General features: G+C 50.4%; 2 protein-coding genes across 7 annotated transcripts; one reads left to right on the forward strand and one right to left on the reverse strand.

The window, feature by feature from the left end:
* Window positions 1–1884: 1884 nt before the first annotated feature.
* Window positions 1885–11560, reverse strand: PDAP1 (PDGFA associated protein 1). The gene is made up of 6 exons (XM_004691947.2): window positions 11435–11560; window positions 8271–8362; window positions 6824–6931; window positions 5281–5402; window positions 3496–3647; window positions 1885–2594 (listed from the first exon to the last, which is right to left on the reverse strand). Exons 1-6 carry the CDS (start codon window positions 11445–11447, stop codon window positions 2536–2538), a joined length of 546 nt encoding a protein of 181 aa, XP_004692004.1. The 5' UTR covers window positions 11448–11560; the 3' UTR covers window positions 1885–2535.
* A 97-nt stretch (window positions 11561–11657) lies between these two features.
* Window positions 11658–19001, forward strand: BUD31 (BUD31 homolog (S. cerevisiae)). Of its 6 annotated transcripts, none has more exons than XM_012731825.1 (6): window positions 11658–11900; window positions 12860–12991; window positions 13389–13511; window positions 16823–16945; window positions 17166–17332; window positions 18767–19001. In XM_012731825.1, exons 3-6 carry the CDS (start codon window positions 13418–13420, stop codon window positions 18815–18817), a joined length of 435 nt encoding a protein of 144 aa, XP_012587279.1. In that variant the 5' UTR covers window positions 11658–11900; window positions 12860–12991; window positions 13389–13417; the 3' UTR covers window positions 18818–19001. The 6 variants fall into 6 exon arrangements, with proteins under 6 accessions (XP_012587279.1, XP_012587276.1, XP_004692005.1 ...); XM_012731822.1 differs by having other exon boundaries at window positions 12860–12983; XM_012731823.1 differs by lacking the exon at window positions 11658–11900 and adding an exon at window positions 11915–12031 and having other exon boundaries at window positions 12860–12983.
* Window positions 19002–19042: the final 41 nt, after the last annotated feature.

Consider the following 19042-nt stretch of genomic DNA (forward strand, 5'->3'; position numbering starts at 1 on the left):
CGTTTAGTCTAGCTATCAGGTAATGAGTGACACCCACAGATCTCCTAACTGTGCAAACCTACATTGCAGGATAAAATGTATCTAAAGATGCCTTGTCCCTTGGGATAGCCTCTCCTGTCGGAAAAGAACCCACACTAGAGATGAGTAGAAATGGTAAGCCCTCAGGAGAAAAGGCCACATAGCACACCCCTTTATTCTCCAATATGGTCACCTCAGCCTGTGCCAGCTTGCTGCAGTGAGGTCCTGGTCCTGGTGTTGGGGCCTGTGGAAGGCAGGGTGGGCCCGAGTCAAGCCCTCTTGATAGACTGGAATCTTGGCTTCAAATGGACAGGCTGAGTCTGTTTTTTAGAAGGCAAAGGCATTACCTGGCACCACCAGGGCGGGTGGGGCTCCTCTGAGGGTGGCTGAGGCTCCTGTGGCAGTCAGGATGTCCCAGGACAGGAGGGGACCCTGGATCACATCATACACACTGCCAGTAGCTACTATGTGTTCGGGCCTTCTCTGAGGGGACAAGAGGTTCAGTTGATGGGAGACAGATGAGGACAACCCAGTGTCCCAGGAAAAGGGGCTGGCTGTGAAGGAAGGTTCCAGGCAAGTAATAGCATGCATGAAAGCTGTGAACAAGTATCTGGCCTCTCCAGATTTGAAGGACCGAAGGGGTGCAGGACAAGGATGGGGTGGGAGGTGAGGCTGGGAAGGTCTCCTAGGCCCCACTCCTGGAGAAGCGACATCACGGAGGCAAGCCAAGGAGCTGGGGTGAGGCAGGGCTAGGTTTGCGTCTAGCGGCCAGGAGGAGATGCTGTGGTGTGAGGAAATGAGGCTTGAAGGACCAAGAGCGTGTAGGGGACAAAGACCGAATGGGGAGTTAGGAGGGAAGGGCAGGGCTACTTGACTTGGGTAGCCGACACAATGGCAGAAGTCCTGTTGCCGCCACTTCAAAGAGAAAACCAAGCACCAGAGGAAGTTGCTACCTCCCCCAGGCCTCCAGACAGAAGGTGGCCGTGAGGACTCAAACTCAGTCTGACTTGTGCTGGAGAAGCAGCTGCCCAAAGGCCCCGAGACAAGGGAGTCTTCGAGGCTGGAGGACTCCTGTCGCACCGCACCCAGGCTCGCAGGTAAGATCTGCTGGTACCAGAAGTCTCTTTACAGACCTCCGCGCCTACTGCCTGCACACAGGGGCCTTGCTGGCTCCGTCAAACACTGACGCTATCCAGCGTCTGGCACGCCCCACGCTACCACCCCAGGTAGCTCCAGTCCTGACTGCTGGTCCCTGAAGCCAGCGAATCTTGCCAAAGTTGCCCCTGCTCTACTAATCAGAGCCCCTCATTTTTAAGATACAGACCTGAACCCCAGCAGCTGCTGCATGGCCTGCAGGGGAGGGGGAGCTGGCTGCTGAAACCTGAGAAGTTAATTCTGTTCCTCCTGGGCAGCTGACCCTAGCTTGGTCAACCCAGGGGGATGTAGTCAGGATCACCCAGAGTCCAGGGTTGAATTCCATGTCTAGCACATTGGGACAACCCCCAGCCTGGCTTCTAGTCCCCCTCAGGACCAGCACAAGGGATGCTATACTTCATGAGGTGGCTTGGGGACTATCAGCCCTCTGATGACCCACCTGGGGTCAGGCCAGGAATGGGGTGCTTCCTCCTGGGGGCACGTGAAAGGCAGGACAGGGAGGCCTAGTGTGGACGGGTACCTGGCTACTCCAGCCTAAGCTTCTACTTGGTTAAAGACAGAACGAGGCACCGTTTTCTCCCAGCTTGGATGCCTGGCGTCCATCCCTGTGCCCCATGGGTGCCATCTTCGAGAGGGCCTGAGATGATACTGTGCTCTGCTGGGTGACATCGCCCCAGACATGGGGGCCCAAAGATGACCAGAGAACCAGGATTACGATAATGTCAAGTTTAATCTGCCAAATATACAAGTTGAATTTGTGGAGCATGTTCTGCCTGGGTGCTGCACAGTAAACAGGTTTCTTGAAATGATCCATGGGTAGGGTTAAAAATGGGCCTGGGCTCTGGCCGCATGGGTGGGACCGGGGCAGGGAAGGGCAGAGGGCAGGCCTCAGTCGAGGGGACTGGCCCGGACGGGCCCCCACCCTCAGGCCCAGGGGCACGGGCTCCCAGACTACAGCCCCTGAGTGCGCACCCAGGTACAGGCCGGGCTAGTTGTTGCAAAGTCACCTGCAGCTGCCCGGCACAACTGCTCCATGCAATCTACTGGACAATGGAAGTTCTTCCCCACCTCCCAGGCACCCCCCAGGGTTCTGAATTCTAAAAACAGCAAAGACATTTGAATGGTTACCTATGAAACGCTGTCCTGCATCTTTCTCTCTCAAAGATAGCAGCTGCCCCCTCCCCCCAACCCCTATCATCCCTCCAAACGATTTCTGTGCCAAGATGAAGAGAAGACCCCAGGCCGTGGGGGGCTCCTCGCCGTGGGGGCTGCTGCAGCGGCGCCAGGGCACAGGGTAGGCGAGACAGGCAGAGGTGCTGGCAGCACAGCCCGGCTCCCTGGTGTCTCCTCCCACAGGCCCGGCTACTTATTCAGGGAGAGTGACTGCATTCGCTTTCCTGACAAAGTTGCATCGTCTTTTGCTGAGGGTATGAAGGGAAGGGGAAGAGTTAAAAACAGAACCATGACTTACATGCAGAACATACACTCAGAGCTCTGGAACTGTAGGCCTGAAAGGCCTTGGAAATTGTGACTGGCTCAGTAAGCAAATGAGGAAGAGCCCCAAGAAGGGCCCGGCCCGACGGCTTAACTCGCTGTGGGCAGGTCCCCCTGCCGCATTGGGAGGCCGCCCCTTGCCGAGGCCTGCCAGCACACACCAGGCAGAGGGGAGCACTCCCCATCCCAAATGCCACCCCCGCCTCTGGGTTCTGGAGCCTAAAAGCAACATTCAGTTACATGTGAAGTCCTCTCCTGTTTGGGAAGCAAGTAGAAACCAACTATCTCCAGTGTAGCAACTATCAGGGGAGGGGAGTGGGAAGGCCGGGAGGCAGCCAGTCCCGTTCTGTGATTGGGTGAGGAGGTGGGACAGCAGAACCTCTTAAGGTTTCCCCAGCTGGAGGCCGGAAGGCAGGCCAGGGGCTGACCACTCCTTCACAGCAGACCCACCCACTCCCACTGCCGCCCTGACCTAGAGGAAGCCCCGACCCCCCTGACCTAGAGGAAGCCCCGACCCGTGCCACACTGGCGGGAGTATGCAAGAACAGCTGGACCATCTGGGTCTGCACTGCAAATTCCGCTCACCCTACCCCACCTGCCCGAGCCCTGGGAAAAACAGCGGTGAGCCAAAGCAGCTCTCCTGATACACAAGGTACCAAGCACCGTGTGCTGAGACCACCTAAACCCTAGTCTGCTGCCATGCCAGGAGAGGGGGGAAGGAGACATCCACCAAACAACCTGACTGCACCCCATTTCACAGGGACAATGAGTACAGGGGTTGCCCAGTCACCCCAGGAAAAAATGAAAGCACATGTTCTCTTCGCTTACCTTTCCTTTCTTCTTCTTTCTTCCTGGCTGCTTCCTCCCTCTGTTTCCGGATGATGGCCAGTCGGGCCAGGTCAGCCTTGGCTTGCTCTGTCTTCCCAGCTAAATGCATTTTCATGTAACGTTCTTTTGCTTTCTGCTTCTCGATTTCTTCTCTGTTTGGATGAAATAGTGTCATAGAAGACATCCTTCCTATGGTCAGCTGAGCTGGACATGGGTGCCAGGACAAAGGCCCCCTCCTGATGGATACTCACTAAACAAGCATGCAGAGATAGGCCTGGACCTGGGCGGAAGGGTCCAGGAAAGCTCCAGTGGCCCATACAAAAGGGTCAGGTTGAGCTCAGCTATGACCTCTGAAAAGCCTTAGCATGGAACGGACCATGTCAAAGTGTACAGGGGGCAGGGTGTGGGATATTGGGCCAGGGCCAGGGGGAGGCTTAGTCGAGTCTAAACAAAAAGACAAAAGCCAAGTGATCTATGTGTCCACAGAAGAAGGCCAGGAGGAAGAAAGCGATGGAATCTACATTCTATAAAAGGGAGAAAGAAGAGGACCAAGCAGCCATAGACAGACACATCCAATCTCAGGTTGAGATGACACAGCTCATTTTCAGAGCAGCTCAGGTATGTAAGAGGCTGCCCCCAGAAAGTGGGGAAAACATGGGGGAACAGGGAGCCAGCCACCAAACCACTAGGTCAAGAGTGGTGAGAGGCATCAGATTCCCTTTGAGGGTCTTCCCTTGTCTGAGGCTCTTAAATGAGTGGGTGTAGTCCCACCCCAAAGGGAAGAGACAGCAACTGGTTCCCCCTTTTCCTGCAAGACTAAAGGGAACCTATCTGAGCCAGGTTCCTCAAATGCCAACTTCTACAGAAGGGGTAGGGAATTCCTGTTGGCAGGAGGTGGAGGGAAGAACCTGTTCTTCACCACACATGGGTGTGGAATCCAGGCATGGGGCCTGGCTAGAGGGCAAGAAACCCAGCCACGGGAAGCAGGATGAGAGATGCCTCGCGCAGGACACCCTGGACAAAGCATTTGCTATGGGTGAAGAGACAGCAGCCATCAGCCCAACAGATCCTACCAGAGAGGGCAGTCCTGAGTGAGGAGCCTCTTAGTCAAGTCCGAGAGCTCTGAACCCATGGGGACCATGGACAGATGTGGAATGAACAAGGCTGCCAGTTGGCTCTGCAGGGTCCCTCAGAGAAGGCTAAGTGCCAGGCAGGCTGCTGGCCTTCAGGGCTTTCATCGCTATAATCCCAAAGGGTGGGAGTAGCACTGATGAGAACAGTGAAGCAGAGCCCGGGGGCACCGGTGCTCCTGCGCTGGGAGGCTAGTCGCAGGTCTGGCTGTTGGGTTCTGGGGACTCAGTCCTGAGGATGAAGCCACTGGACAGAGAGGTCCTTAGCAGCCTCCAAACACTACCCAAGCTTGTGAGTCTTCATCGTGGTTTTCACAGGCCCTTCAACAGTCATAGGCCTGTCAGAAGAGAAACCAGGCAGCTTTCCCTAGTGGCCTTCAACCTCTTGTATGGTTCTTGAGGTTACCTCTGGTCATCAAAACTCAGGGCACTGCTGACGGGGTGCCAGGCACTGAGCACTCCGCTGCAAACTCACACCACCTCTGAGGGCGATAACTGCAGCTCCCTTCTCACAGGGCACTCTGGGAGCGCAGGGGCAGTCAGGGGGCCCAGCGGGACCTCCCTATGCTGTGCTGCCTTCTGGAATGCTCCTAACCCCTCGTCCCCACCCCCACAAAACCTGTGTGCTTATCACAAGCCCAGCTGCTGAGGTTACCGTTCTCTCCTGGAAAGTTCCTTGGGCCCGTCCAGGTCTAGCTGTGTGACCTTTTTGGTTGTCTGTGCCACCCGGTTTGGGTTCTCGATGTCGATGAGCCCTTCCACGCCTTTGCGCTTTTGCTACAAGACAAGCAGCAGGCCGTTGGAGAAGTGGGGTCCAACAAAGCCCCTGAAGCCCACTTCTGCCACCCCTCAACAGTTCGTGTGGATGGGGACAAACTTCTGCTCCACCCCAGCCCACGTCTCACAGCAGGGCTGTGAGGAACTTAAGAGTGTTTTCACCAGTTTGGGGGGTGACAGGGGCTCTCAAGGAAAGTGAATGCTAAGTCAGCCCATGATGCGTTATGACCACAGTTCAGGCAACAGAACAGAAGCAATGTACAAAAACTTGCCTGAAGGCCAACTAGGAAGTAGAGTGTAAATGAGACGTGACCCCAAGTCAAGCACCCGAGCTCTCAGCGCAGAGCGCCACACCCCCACTTCAAGCCCCAGAGTAGGGTAGGGCCAAGGCATGTGTCCCCAGGACCAACTCCAATTCCCAGCTGTCATATCAGTTGAGGGTAGGGCTGGCCCAGGAACCTGGCCTACACCCTCCACCAAAGGAGGACAGAAAGGAAAGAAAGCAAAAGTTCTCAACACAGCAGGTCCGGTTAAAACTCAAGGCCTTGTCAACCCAACCCCAGACAGTCAACTCCCAATGCCAATCCATCTGAGCACAGCACAGGGTTCCAGAGAGCTCAACCTAATCTACAACGCATGTATGGGCTCTCTGACACCACACACTTGTCTAAAACAAAGCCTGAGATTCGCCCTGGCACAGCCCTAAGCACGTTCTTACCCTGCTTCCCCTCAGTCCCTCAGCAAACCCGCTGAGCCTGTCTCTGATGCATGCTTTCAAGCTGCCTACTCTTCACAGCTGTTGCTACTACCTGAATTCAAGCCAGTTTCCTACCTGGATACCTGCTGCCATCTCCCTGCTTCCACCCTCAACATCCCCAATTCACTCTCTGCAGAGAAGTCAAGACAACCTTTTAAAGGTATGTATGGTTGTCTCTCCCCTGTCTTCAGTGCATCTACGTTACCCACCACCCACTACAGTAAAACCCAACCCCCTTCAACAGCCAGACAGGAGCTGCCCTCGCAACCGCTCCTCAGCCCTAAACCACTCTATATCTTGTCCACTGAGTCGCAGCCCTTGGTACTTTCTGTCCCCTGGACAAGTCATCCAAGCAATTCCCACCTAGGGCCTTTGCACTCGCTAATCCGGCTGACTCCACTGCTTGGCACCATGATTTTCACATAGCTGGCTCTTTTGTTTTTGTCACCTCACTACATACTGCTCCAAATTCCATTAAGTATACATCCTACTATTTGAAATCTCATGTTTATTACTTCCTTGTTGTCTTTATCTCCCTATTAGAATATAAACCCTTCAGAGCGAGAAGTTTGTATCTGCCACTGAAACTGGTAATGAACAAGTCCCTGACACAAGTCAGCTGAATGAGTGAGCCTGGGTCCCAGGTCCCCACCACACTCAGTACCTGGTAATCATCTTCTTCATCCTCACTCTCATCTGAGTCTAGGGATTTCTTCTCCTTTTTCGGGTCCCCTGCAGCCCCGTCTCCACCTTCTTCTTGTTCCTCTTCTTCCTGTTTCATAAATGGACAACCTGCAGAATCAAACATGTAAAACAAGCCCCCAAGATTGTGACCCCCACCCCCACCAACTCCCGACTGTAGGCCTTGAGAATTTAAGCACCTGGAAGGCTGGGGCTTTGAGAAGGGTCCCACTCTGCAAACCTGGTCCCTACTTAGGGACCTGGGACCCAGGCAGCTTGTCTACTTGGCCCCACAGTCTGGCAGCCATTCCCACAGTCCAGCAAGCTCCTCATACAGTCATAAAAGATCCCGCATCCCTCTGGACCCAGGTACCCTGGACAGCCCGGGTGAGCAGCTCAGCTCCCGGGTTGGAAACTGTAGCCCTACTCAATTCTCTTCCTACTCACCCAGCTGCCACATGCAGTTGCCAAGTTGCACTGACCTCACCGGGCAAGTCCTCCCCCGCTTTCCAGTCTCACGGTGGGCCACTCCAACACACTCAAAAAGATGCTGGCTGCACCAGCTCTCCAAGCCAACACCCATAATGCCACTTTCCTTCCAAAACAGCTTTCTGCCTCTTCACCCCAAAACACCCCTTATAAACACTTGATGTCCAGTCCCTTAGCATTTGCCCCTGTTCTCAAAGGTCCTCGTGCCTGACAGTCCCTACACCGGCCCCCAGCCTCTTAGATATGGCCTCTCCCTTTTTAGGGAGAGGCACCTCACATCTGTGCCATACATCCAGTCTGTGTTCCTTTTGGCCCTTGTCCAGGTGAGGACCTAATGGTCACCAACGATGATGGAAACAGTGTTTCTTAACAGTGGACAGAAACAAAAGCAGCGTGGGAAGAGTAGAACAACGCAGATGAGACAGGGGAGGGAGGGAAGGGCGGGTCGCAGCAGTGAGAGTCAAGGAGGTGGAGATGCTGAGCAAGGTCTGGAGGAACACATGGTGTTTTGCTGCTGAGGGTGTGGGCAGACAAGGCATCATGTGCTCGGTTTGGCAAGCAGCCCCACCTGGCTGGACCAGACAGGTGAGGGATGCTGAGGTTGAGAGGCCATGGGTAGAGCTGGCTAAGGAAGAGCCCCCAGAAGGAAGGAACCCAGGACCAAGAACGGAGACCAACTGAGACAACTGCTGCTGAGTGGACAAAGTTCTAACTGACCTCATGAGAAGATGTGCCCAGCCACCCACCTCCAGACCCGCTGGTCATGCTGGGATTCCCACCTGCTACTTGCCACACTGCTGCCCCGCAGCACCACCCCTGCAAACAAATCCCAGGTACTGGCTTCCTAAGAACAGGCGGTCCTTGCCTGGGAGGTCTCTGGGTGCCAAAGAGGCAGACACCACCCTGGGCCACTGGAGTGGCCTGGACAGGCACATACTCACCCTGGCCTTCTGCTTTTCAGCCTGGAGCTGTGCGTCGATCTCCTCAGGACTCGTGTACTGTCGTGCCCGGCCTTTGTGGCCTCCCTTTCTCCCTGCACAAGGATGGGTACTTTAGGAAGGTAGGCAAGAAGCCGTTTTCTTGATTGCCCAAATGTCCTCAACAGGCTATACTATTTGGGGTGCTCTCACCAGAGGCTTTATGGACCTCACCTTCCCTTCACCACACCACCCATACCTACTCCCCACCCTCACTGTTCAAAGGGACACAGAGGCAAAATGATACAAACTGTGTGCTGGGAGTAGGCACCCATGATTGGGACTTGAAGAGGGTATGGCGGAAGGTGCACGGCATGGTAGGGCGGGCTAACCACCCTGGTCCCTGAGAATCCAAGTGGACTGAGACAAACGCCAAGAACATGTAGTCCTTCTGCCTGCTCTCTCCACCGTGCTCTGACTTGTAACGCTGTCACACCATAAGCTCATCTGATCCTCAGAACAAATTTATGGTACAGGAGTCACTGCTGGTCCCATTCTAAAGGCACAAAGACTTAAGATCAAAGTAGAGTGGTGAAGAACATAAATGCTGGAGTCCAGCCATTTGCTTTAAATCACAGTTCTACCACTTACTAGCTCTGTAACTTTGGGCAGGTACTTAATTAACCTTCTCAGCATCTGTTTCTTCACGCGTCCCCACTGCATAGGGCTGTCGTAAGCTGGACTTAACATGTATAAAAGCTGTTGGAATCACACCTCACACTGAATAATACTACAAGAATGTTTGCTGTGGTTGTTACTTTTCTAATGTAGTACCTGTTGTGGGGAGAGAGTCAAAATTGCTGGCCACACCAGCGATTTACTACAGATATTAGGGCATATCATAAAATACTTTGTGTTCACCTACATGGTAGGTAAAACTATAGGAGAAAACATGCATGGCAAACAAAGCTGAAAATAAAACAGACTGCCAATTAAAGAGTTCAAAATGCAATTAGAAGTTCATCTAAGACTATCAATTTTACACCCTAACCCTCCTGAGTGAGGACACCAGACTGATTCCTGGCTAAAGCCATTAGCCAATTTTATAGCTGGGTGGGACCCCTCTGCTGGTCCCACAGGATGCTGGGGTGGGGAAACCGTAGCCCACTTGGTTTCCAGTTTCTCACCCTAAGCAGAGAATTTGCAACTAGAGAGCCAGAGCTGTTCCATCTCCAGAGATGGTAGCAGAGATACTGGCCTCCCCAGACTTCTTAGACAGCAGCTGCACAGTCATAATTAGGCTGCTATGCACCACACCACCCATATTTAATGACTACCGGGACTCCCAGGGGCGTCTCAGTCTATGCTCATACAGTCCTAGTGTGAGAGATCAAGCTTTCCATTAAAGAAAACCAACATCCCTCTTACATGCAGCGAATAAAGGCGAAGGATGCTGGAAGAGATGGGGTGAGGGCAGAGCTGAAATGGGTAAAGGGTGTCAACTGTATGGTGAGAGACAGAAACTAAACCTAGTGGTGATCATGACTTAAGAATACAGATGTTGAATTATAATGATGTATACTCGAAAGTTACATGTTATAAACCAATGCTATCTCAATATTTTATAGAACACCTTTTGTGCAGTATTCCAGACAATAGCAACTACTCAAAACTGGCTACTTCAGGTGTCCATCCTGTATACTTGGCTATGGGATATTGACCTTAGGTTGGCTGGCAGTAACTTTTTCCAGAAATCCTTCCTGCCTTTAAAAATGCTTCAAGTTGCATAATGAAATCAAGAGCTTGCCCTTTGCTTTTGGGGAATTTTATTCCTCTTTTAAAATCATGTATTCTTTTGCTTTTCATGCACATTATTAACAGAATTAGATGCAAACCTGTCTGCCCACAAAGCTTTTGTAAAGCCAAAGGGCTAAGTATTCATATTTAGAACTTTAATACTATAACCTCAGTATCAGTTCAAAGTACCTATTAAGTAGGTTTCTAGGGATCCAGAATTTGGGAGTTAGAAAAAGTCTTTAGCAGAACAGAAGACAGAGGAACACAAGGGAGCAGTGGTTCTTCCCACCCCAGAATAAACGAGTGGAGAGTTGGTTCAATGGAATCAGCTCTGTAAAGCCCAGGATCTCTGGAAGTAGTCATGAAGTCATTAGGTTTGAAAAAGCTCTGAGAGCTTTTCACAGACTGATGTATCTTAACCAGCAGACACATCATACCTAACACACATAATGTAACAGTAGACACCTAATACCAATATTAAACATATGTTCTGTGCCAGAAGCTAGCCAATGTCCAGTGCTCCATCATTTGATGACCCAACTTTCCAAGCTAAGGGTTCTTAGTAAGCAGATATTCCAGATGATAAAAACAAAGTGGAGGAGGTTAAATTAACTTGCGCAGGGCCACAGGGTAAGACAGAGGCACAGATGGGCTTCAAATTGGGAACTACTGACTCTCAGGGGAAAGAGAATGGAAGACCTAGACGTACTGGGAAGTCATGGATCCTGGCGATCATACAAATAATAGTGCTGACTGGGCACTTCATGACGGCCGGACACAGTATTGCGCACCCCACGTGGATTACCTACTTTGGGCCTGGCATAGCACTATGAGGTAAATACAATCACAGACCCCCTGCAAATCAGACAACAGAGGAGAGATCTTAAGCAGCTGGCTCAAAGGCACCCGGGCAGCCGCTGCCCAATACAGTAAGTGCTCGGCCTACCAGGCTCGGGAGCATCACGGTCACGTTAAGTTTCCCTGGGCAGGCCTGGCTCGCCCGCAGCCCGAGGACCCATGGTGTCCGCGTGAGGCAGACCGGCCCAAAACTGACGCGAAACGCGGTGACTCAGTGCCCGGCAAGCCTAGACGTGGGCGGCAACTCCAGACCCCCAGGTCCGGGGAAGCGCTTCCCAGAAGCGGCCTTCCAAGTCGGTAAGAACCCAGGGCCTCCGAGTCGTCTCAGAGCGCGAGGGGGTGGTTTGAGATCACTTGGGTCCTCAGTTTCCCCATTGGGACAATTGGGCGTCGAGGCCCAGGCCTGATCCTTAGCTGGCGCGGACGTCCTCGCTCTGCGCCCCTCTCCGAGACGTCCGCGGGCTGAGTGGACAGCTACGGCCGGACTCAAGCCGCCCCTCGAGGCCCGCGGGCCACGCGCGCCAGCCTCTCACCTCCTTTAGGCATCGCGGCTCCGGCGGCTGCGGCGGCGGCGCCTCGAACTGACACAGGAACCGGAAATACTTGGGCTCGACTTCTTCCGCCCGGCCCAGTACCTCCGCGCGCTGCCGCCGCCGCCGCCGCCGCCGCGAGGACGGGGAGCACCCGAGGCCGGCGCACGAAGCAGGGCTGCCCCACGCGGCGCCTGAGCCCAGGCTCGCCGGCGCGCTGCCGGGCAACAGCGTCCCCGGCCTCCGCGCCCCTGGAGACACGTGACCCTGCCGGCCACCCTCCCGAGAAAGGAGGGCAAAAGACGACAGCGGCACTGGGGTTCTATACAGGCAGAGCCGCGGACACCTACGGTGACGCAATCTCCCTGCGAGGTGGGCGGGGCTCTGCGAGGACCTCATCCGGAAGCGATCACCGGGGAAGCGGAAGCCCTGGTTGGAGAGGCGGCGGCAGCCAAGAGCGGCGTTTCCGGTGAGTGTTTTTCCTCCGTTCTCTAGTAGCTTGGTAACGGCTGGGACCCGGGCTGGGAGGTCTGCGCTGGCCCAAATCTCTGTGTGAACGGCTGAACTGGAAGAGATCGGGCCTCTGGACCGGAGGCCGGAGTGAGTGCACCAGGGGCGGCGGCGCCTAGTTCCTACTGCTATGGGGGATGGGGGGAATGAGAGATTGGAAGGTTTTCTTGCTTTTAGGCGTATTTTTTAACGCCAATATTTTCCGTACAAACACTTTATTCTTATAAACCCGGTTCTGATACATTCCTGTCTGTGAACCTTTCCTACAATGCCGCCTCAACATCTTACTTTCTTCCAAACGTCTTGGCAGCTCGCCGCCTCTCCCGAGCGCTGCAACCTTTCTGAGACCGCCCGACACCTCTTGTGGATTTAGTTTCTTTCTACTTTATTAGCTCCCGCGTGAGTCCTCAATGAACGCCCAGGGCCCTCGAATTTCCCTGGGTCATACGAAAGTGGTCGTCGTCCTCTGCTTTCCCTGCCTGTGCGCCCTGGGAGTGGGGACCAGATCCGTCCACCTCTAGCTCCAGTTCAGGGGAGATCGGTGATTTGGGTACCAGGAACCCCGGATTAGAGGGAAATGCCAGCTCTCAGTTGTGCACAACCCTAATTTTACCTCTTAGAGTTGGTCTGTTAGGAGAATTCATGAAGGAAGCTCAGTGTTTTTGTGGACCTTACACAAAGGTGCTTTGTAAAGTCGGAGAGGAGGGACTGAATGAATTTAGGAGAGAGGAGTTTGCTGTGCTTAAGGTAAGAGATGATCTGATTTCTCTTCCCAAGCTAACGCCATGTGGTTTGAAAAAATGCTGTTGCTCAGAGTTGGCCTATATATGGGCTTTACATGATAGGCCTTTATGTGGCCTGTATGTTGAGTTTAAGAGAGACCTTGGCAATCTAGCTAACCCACTGCTCAACTCACAGGTGAAACCAAGGGCGGGACCTACCCAGAGACACAGAGTAATTCGTAGAGTTGGATAGGAACCCAAGCTTGTGACTGAAGAGACCAGAAATCTTTCTGTTACATTCTTTGGAAGCAGGTCCTAAGGTATTTTGGTATGGGCCATTTCTCCTTTTAAATACATATCCTCTTGGCTCCCCAGCCATAATTCTCCTCAAACTGTATTGTGATTGCCTTTCACTTGTCTATGTTATTGCTACAATGTCACTTTCTTGGTGACTGAACATCAGATCCCTAAAGTTGTCCTCTTCTTTATGCTGTGTTACATTTACATATAGTTGAAGTTAACAACAATAGCAAATGTCTGTTACGCACACATTATGTCCAGGCACGTTATACAGATTTAAGTCTTTTCAAGTGATCCAGTCAGATAAGTTGTTATCCTATCCCCATTTTATAAAAGAGAAAAGTGAATGTGCATCAGATTGTTGGCTGGTAAACACCTTTAGGGATCTGATGTTCAGACACCAACTCATTTTTTTTCTTTCTTAGATCTTTGTAAATTATTTTGTGTGGGGAAAATGCCTAAAGTCAAAAGAAGCCGGAAAGCTCCACCAGATGGTTGGGAGTTGATCGAACCAACATTGGATGAATTAGATCAAAAGATGAGAGAAGGTGAGTGGACCTGTGTGTATCCAAGGCGCCTCCAGACGTGTGGTGGTAGATGCCCCCAGAGACCAGGCACGGATATGGAGAGACAGGCAACACCCTTGTGGCATCCCCACACCAACGCAAATCGTTTGCTATTAACTCAGGAATGCCCTAAGTGCCAGAGAGTATACTCTCAAACTTTTTTTGGCCTTATATGTAAAAACTTTAAGAAATGTAGATCAAATCGTTTACCTGTAATTATTTCTATTTTGGTTACGTGTGTGATTTAAATCACATGAAACAGATTTACTTGGGAAATGCTGGTTGTTGTCACTTTCATATTTTCTGAAACATTTCATTTAGATTTTTCTTGTGGTTCTCTGATACTGTTTTCTCATCGATTTGTTTTCCCACCATCTACCAAAATGTACCAGCTTCATGTCCCTCTAAGTATCGTGTGGCCCTGCAGCTTGTGGATCAAGTTTAGGATGATACTTTAATTAGTCTTTGAAAATATTATCTGAAGCCACAAGTATCTTTTGGCCTTATATGGTCACAGTGTAAGCACAGTCTTTAAAAAACACTTCTGGGCCCTCCTTGGTGGCACAGCGGGTTAAAACACAGTATGAGTTTGATCCCCACTCCGGAGGTGACCACATGGCACAACAGACCACTCCTGACTCGCCCGCTGCTCCCCTCAGCAGTGTACTTCATCAGTGGGCCTGTTCTGCTCCCACTCTGTCTCTGTGAATCCTCTCACCACACTTGTACCTCTGGCCTGTACCATAGTTCTGTGTGCATAAATAAATAATTCTTTTTTAAAAAAAACTACTTTTATAACCAGTCTATCCCTTGTTACTATGAGGTCATATCTCCAGCATTAATTACTGAATCAATATTAGGAAATTGGCACGTTACTTTCCTTTTTTCAAAACAGATTATGTCTGGTAACCTCTATTAAGTACCCAGAACTTGTGGTAACCAAGGTCATTTCGGGCAGAGAGTTGACTAGTTCTTTATTCAAAAAGTGGGAAGTTGGGAGAATACTGTAATTGTGATTTTGTGAGTCCTTAAAAATAAATCTACTCCCTTTAGGGGATGACTTTTGAGGGTAGAGAGGAATTTTATCTTATATTTACATATGAGTAATATTCTTTACATCCATTTTAAAATTTAACTGCACTGCCCTTCCACATTTCTTTGGTTCTCCATTTGATAAATTCACAGGTTTAAGACCTGGTTTCAAATAAAAGCAGATGGTAGCTGGCACAGAATTGGTTGCAATGTTGGGAATAATATAGGAGCTCTTGGCATGTGGCAGAATGGAGAGGGGTAGAATTTGCCACTTATTGGAGCCCATTGTACCATGTGGGGTGTAGGCTCAGCATTGCTGCTTTCCTCCCCCATCCCAGGGGAATCCAGAAATCCTCCTGTTCTGTCAGCTCCTCTAATGGATAGACAGAGAATGAGTGAGTTTATATCAGTTTGCTCATAACCATCCCATGGCTTCCCCCCATCAGAGCAAAACCCAAGGTCCTTCCGAGGCCAGGTCCAGCATGCTTTCATCCTCACTCCTCCTTGAGCTCTGTTCTTTACTTCTCCTTCACACCCCAGCCACCACAGCTTTTGATCCCTCAGTACAGTCCAGCCTCAGGACATTTGCATTGCTATTTACTGTCATAAGCAGATTCACCCCTTTCCTTAAAATATCTAGCCAGGTGGTTCCTGTGTGTCTTCATTGATCACCCATATAAAATGCAGCCCCTAATTTCCCTACTCCACTGGTCTGGGGCACCCAGAGCCTTTAGGGCCTTGCCTAAAAAGGCTGGGTCCTCCTGTTTTTATTGGGTCATTTGGATCCTGTTTGTTGAATTGAATTCTAAATCCTAAGTGATAGAATGCTCTCCAAGTTGGAGACATGGAGGTATAGTTTTCTTTATTCCTTGCTTTTCTCCTCTGCCTTAAAAACTGAGAGGAGGGCCCTCCCTGGTGGCGCTGCGGGTTAAAACACAGCACTGAGAATCTAAAGCCGCTTCCGCATGAGTTCAATTCCCGCTTGCCCCGGAGGTGACCACATGGCGTGGCAGACCTCTCCTGACCCGCCCGCTGCTCCCCTCAGCAGTGTGCTTCATCGATCTGCCTGTTCTGTTCCCCACTCTGTCTCTGGTGAAGCCTCTCACCACCCCTGAGCCTCTGGCCTGTACCCCAGTTCTGTATGCACAAATAAATAAATAAATCTTTAAAAAAAAAAAAAAACAACTGAGAGGAGGTGGTAGATAAAAATGAACTCAAACTGGCTAAAAGACTTGTGGCAGGTGAACTTGTGGCACGGACTACAGGAGCATTAACTTTAACAGACCAGCTGTACTAAAACTCTCAGACATATCCAATTAAATTTTTTTCCTGGCTCTTGTTACTAAAGGATTATGCTGGGAAATTAAATTACCAGTACCTTAAAAACGAGGAGGCTGCTCCTCTGAGTGTAGAATTACTTGTACATGTATTAGGCTATAGAGAAATAGGTCTCAAGTGGAGACCAGGGTTTATCAAATGAGCTTTGAATAATTACTTTATATGTTTACTAATTTATCTAACTATAAAGACTTGAAACAATTATATTGTTCAAACTTTGGCTAGCTAACTGAGCTTTTAAAAATGTTAACAGTTCTGTAGATCATGTACTGCTAAATTCATTCTTTTAAAGTATCCATTTAAGGAGTATTTAGTATGGTCACACAGTTGGGTAAACCAGCACAATTCATTTTACATCTCATCACCCCAGAGCAATCTCTGTGCCCTTTAGAAGTTACCTGCCCACCCATATCTCCCAGTTGTAAGCAAACATCAGTCTACTTTCTGATTGAATAGACATAAGTGGACAATTTGTGGTTTTTGGGACTACCTGCTTTCACTGAGCATGTTACTCCACAGAGCCGTGTTCCATGTTTATGACTGACTAATATTTCCCTAGTGTGGACAGATATCTAGGAGTGTTTCTGCTTTTGGGCTGTTGTGAGTGAAGCAGCATGTACAAGTTTTTGTGTGCTTGTGTATTCTTTTGGGTGCACACCTATGATTGGTGTGTCCAATCATATCACTGAGTCCAAAATATTACAAAATATTACTGTTAAACTCCCTAAGGAACTGCCAGACTATTTCCACAGTTTTACATTCCCACCAGCAGTGCAGAGTGTTCTAATTTCCCTGCGTCCTTAATACTTGTCATTCTGATGCTGGTCACCGGAGTGGCTAGGAAGTATGATTTATTCTTTATCTCTGCTGAACAAATAAATGCTGTATCCTGCAGACTAACCCTGCCCCACTTTTCTCCTCAGCCGAAACAGAACCTCATGAGGGAAAGAGGAAAGTGGAATCTCTGTGGCCTATCTTCAGGATTCACCACCAGAAAACCCGCTATATTTTTGACCTATTCTACAAGCGGAAAGCTATAAGCAGAGGTAATTAGCCAGTTTCTCTTGGTTTTCCAGCTAGAATACTTTTCATATGTAATTAATGGCTCTTATTCTTGCAACCTCAGCAAGTGGATTTTTCTTACTATGGTGGGGGTGGTGGGCAGAAATATTAGCTAAATGCTTTTTAATGATGGGCAGTGATGGGCTGAAGTGAGAGAAGCTTTAGTAACAGTGATCTGATGCCCTTTCTCTGTATTTTTGACAGAATTGTATGAATATTGTATTAAAGAAGGCTATGCAGATAAAAACCTGATTGCAAAATGGAAAAAGCAGGGGTATGAGAATTTATGCTGCCTGCGGTGCATTCAGACACGGGACACCAATTTTGGAACAAACTGCATTTGCCGAGTCCCCAAAAGCAAGCTGGAAGTGGTAATGTCTCCATCCCTGTGGTGTCTGATAGAGCTTGACATTACTTTCCGTTCAGAATTCTGTCCTGGTTGACGGGAAAGGACCTTCCATTATTTTGGTGGGCTAGAATATAGTTGTGCCATTGGGTGTCCTGCTGGCCTTCCTTCCTGGCAGTGAGCCCTTGGGAATCTGCAAAACATTTCGATAGTAATCACATTTTTAGATCTGGGGCCAGTCTCAGCTTCTCCTTTGGACACCTTAACCAAGTTTTTGCTTAAGAAATAGAGGTGATGATACTCAGCCCCCAAGGCAGCTAGGAGGATTACTTCAGGAAGGCTAGGCCTTCCCAAGTCTCCTTTTCTTTGCAGTGATACTTAGTTACCATTAGTGCATTTTTTTTCTGGTTTTCTTCTGTCGGTACATTCTGCTCATACTAGACTGAGCAGCTACAAAAATGAGGCTGTGCGTGCAGTAGCTAAGCTAGGGGCACTGGCCATTCCGGGATGGAGCTGCAGGAGGCAAAGAGCTAAGTTATTGGGATATTGGTTGTTAGTTGCCTTTGAGTGAGTGCACTAGCCTTTGGCTCAGCAGGGAAGACAAAGCAAGCCACCCTCCCTCCAGCGTGGCCACCTTTTCCCCACCTTCACACAGGTACGTTGACATAGTTCTAGTTACACTTTATTGAGCTTCAGTTCAGGATCAAGGACTTTTAACTTAGAAGGCAACTGTCTCCCTGCATGCCGGAGGACAGGCATGCAGAACGGTGGAAAGTATGGACAGGCTCGTTCCCTAAGAGAAGGCCCTCCTGGGTGCTGGTTTTCTGGTGGGAAAAGAAGGGGTAGCAGTGGCAGGAGTCCTCGGGATTCTGCAACATTTGGTCAGGCTGCCCCAGCCATATGTGGCCAGAACAAAGTCACTTTAGGTTTGATTTCACCATACTGTTTGCTTGCTCCTCCCAGAATGAAAAGGTAAAATAAAGACAAACCAGTGTCTGTGCCTGTCTGCCGGCAGAGCCCCCAGCCAGACGCTGGGCCACACCTTGTTCAGGGACAGAACTTCTATCATAGACATTCAAGTACACATCCTACTCCCTTTTCCCCCACCCCCAAGGCCTCCAGTCAGAGGTCACCCTAAGGCTCCGGCACTGAGCCCTGAGCAGTAGCAGATCCACTTCTAGCTCACTGCAAGACACATAATGTTCCCATAGCAGAGTGACCGTGATTCTCAGACCTTTCCCCCCGCTTTGCAAGTAATGTATGTTGAATCTACATAAATATAATGCAGTGTTACGTAGCTGTTCATCTTCATGAAGGAACCTAACCTTCCCCTCTATCCCCCCAATCCAGAACTGTCAGGGATTTCTGAGCGTGTCCTGTGGGGGAATGAACGACCTTTCTCAGACTGTAAGTCTGGCTGGCTGGCGCGGTGCAGGGTCTCGGCTGTCCTCTTTTGCAGGGCCGGATCATTGAGTGCACACACTGTGGCTGCCGAGGCTGTTCTGGTTGAGGCCCTCAGACTCTGACCCCTCTGCCCTGGACTTTGGACTTCGCAGAACTCTGCCACCCTCAGAGAAAGCAGCTTTTCTTGTGGAGCCAATATTGCCCCACGCCCACACTGGAGCGTGGCTTCTACATGTGAAGCACTTGGTGTTCTTTGCCTGTGATTTATAGAAATAAAACTTTGAAACCTCTTGGCCCCTGCTTTCGTTCTTTCACAGAGCAGCAGTCTGTG

The sequence above is a fragment of the Condylura cristata genome, unplaced genomic scaffold, assembly GCF_000260355.1.
Source record: "Condylura cristata isolate star-nosed mole 26May11 unplaced genomic scaffold, ConCri1.0 scaffold00032, whole genome shotgun sequence".
Taxonomy (NCBI): domain Eukaryota; kingdom Metazoa; phylum Chordata; class Mammalia; order Eulipotyphla; family Talpidae; genus Condylura; species Condylura cristata.

Excerpts from the sequence above, each read along its gene's own strand:
- BUD31 (XM_012731825.1), top strand. The coding sequence starts at position 13,418 with ATGCCTAAAGTCAAAAGAAGCCGGAAAGCTCCACCAGATGGTTGGGAG. Across the intron at positions 13,512-16,822 it reads AGATCAAAAGATGAGAGAAG|CCGAAACAGAACCTCATGAG; the intron begins GTGAGTGGACCT and ends TTTTCTCCTCAG. Across the intron at positions 17,333-18,766 it reads CCAAAAGCAAGCTGGAAGTG|GGCCGGATCATTGAGTGCAC; the intron begins GTAATGTCTCCA and ends CCTCTTTTGCAG.
- PDAP1 (XM_004691947.2), bottom strand. Across the intron at positions 6,932-8,270 it reads CTGAAAAGCAGAAGGCCAGG|GAAGAAGAGGAACAAGAAGA; the intron begins GTGAGTATGTGC and ends TTTATGAAACAG. Across the intron at positions 3,648-5,280 it reads GAACTTTCCAGGAGAGAACG|AGAAGAAATCGAGAAGCAGA; the intron begins GTAACCTCAGCA and ends TCATCCAAACAG.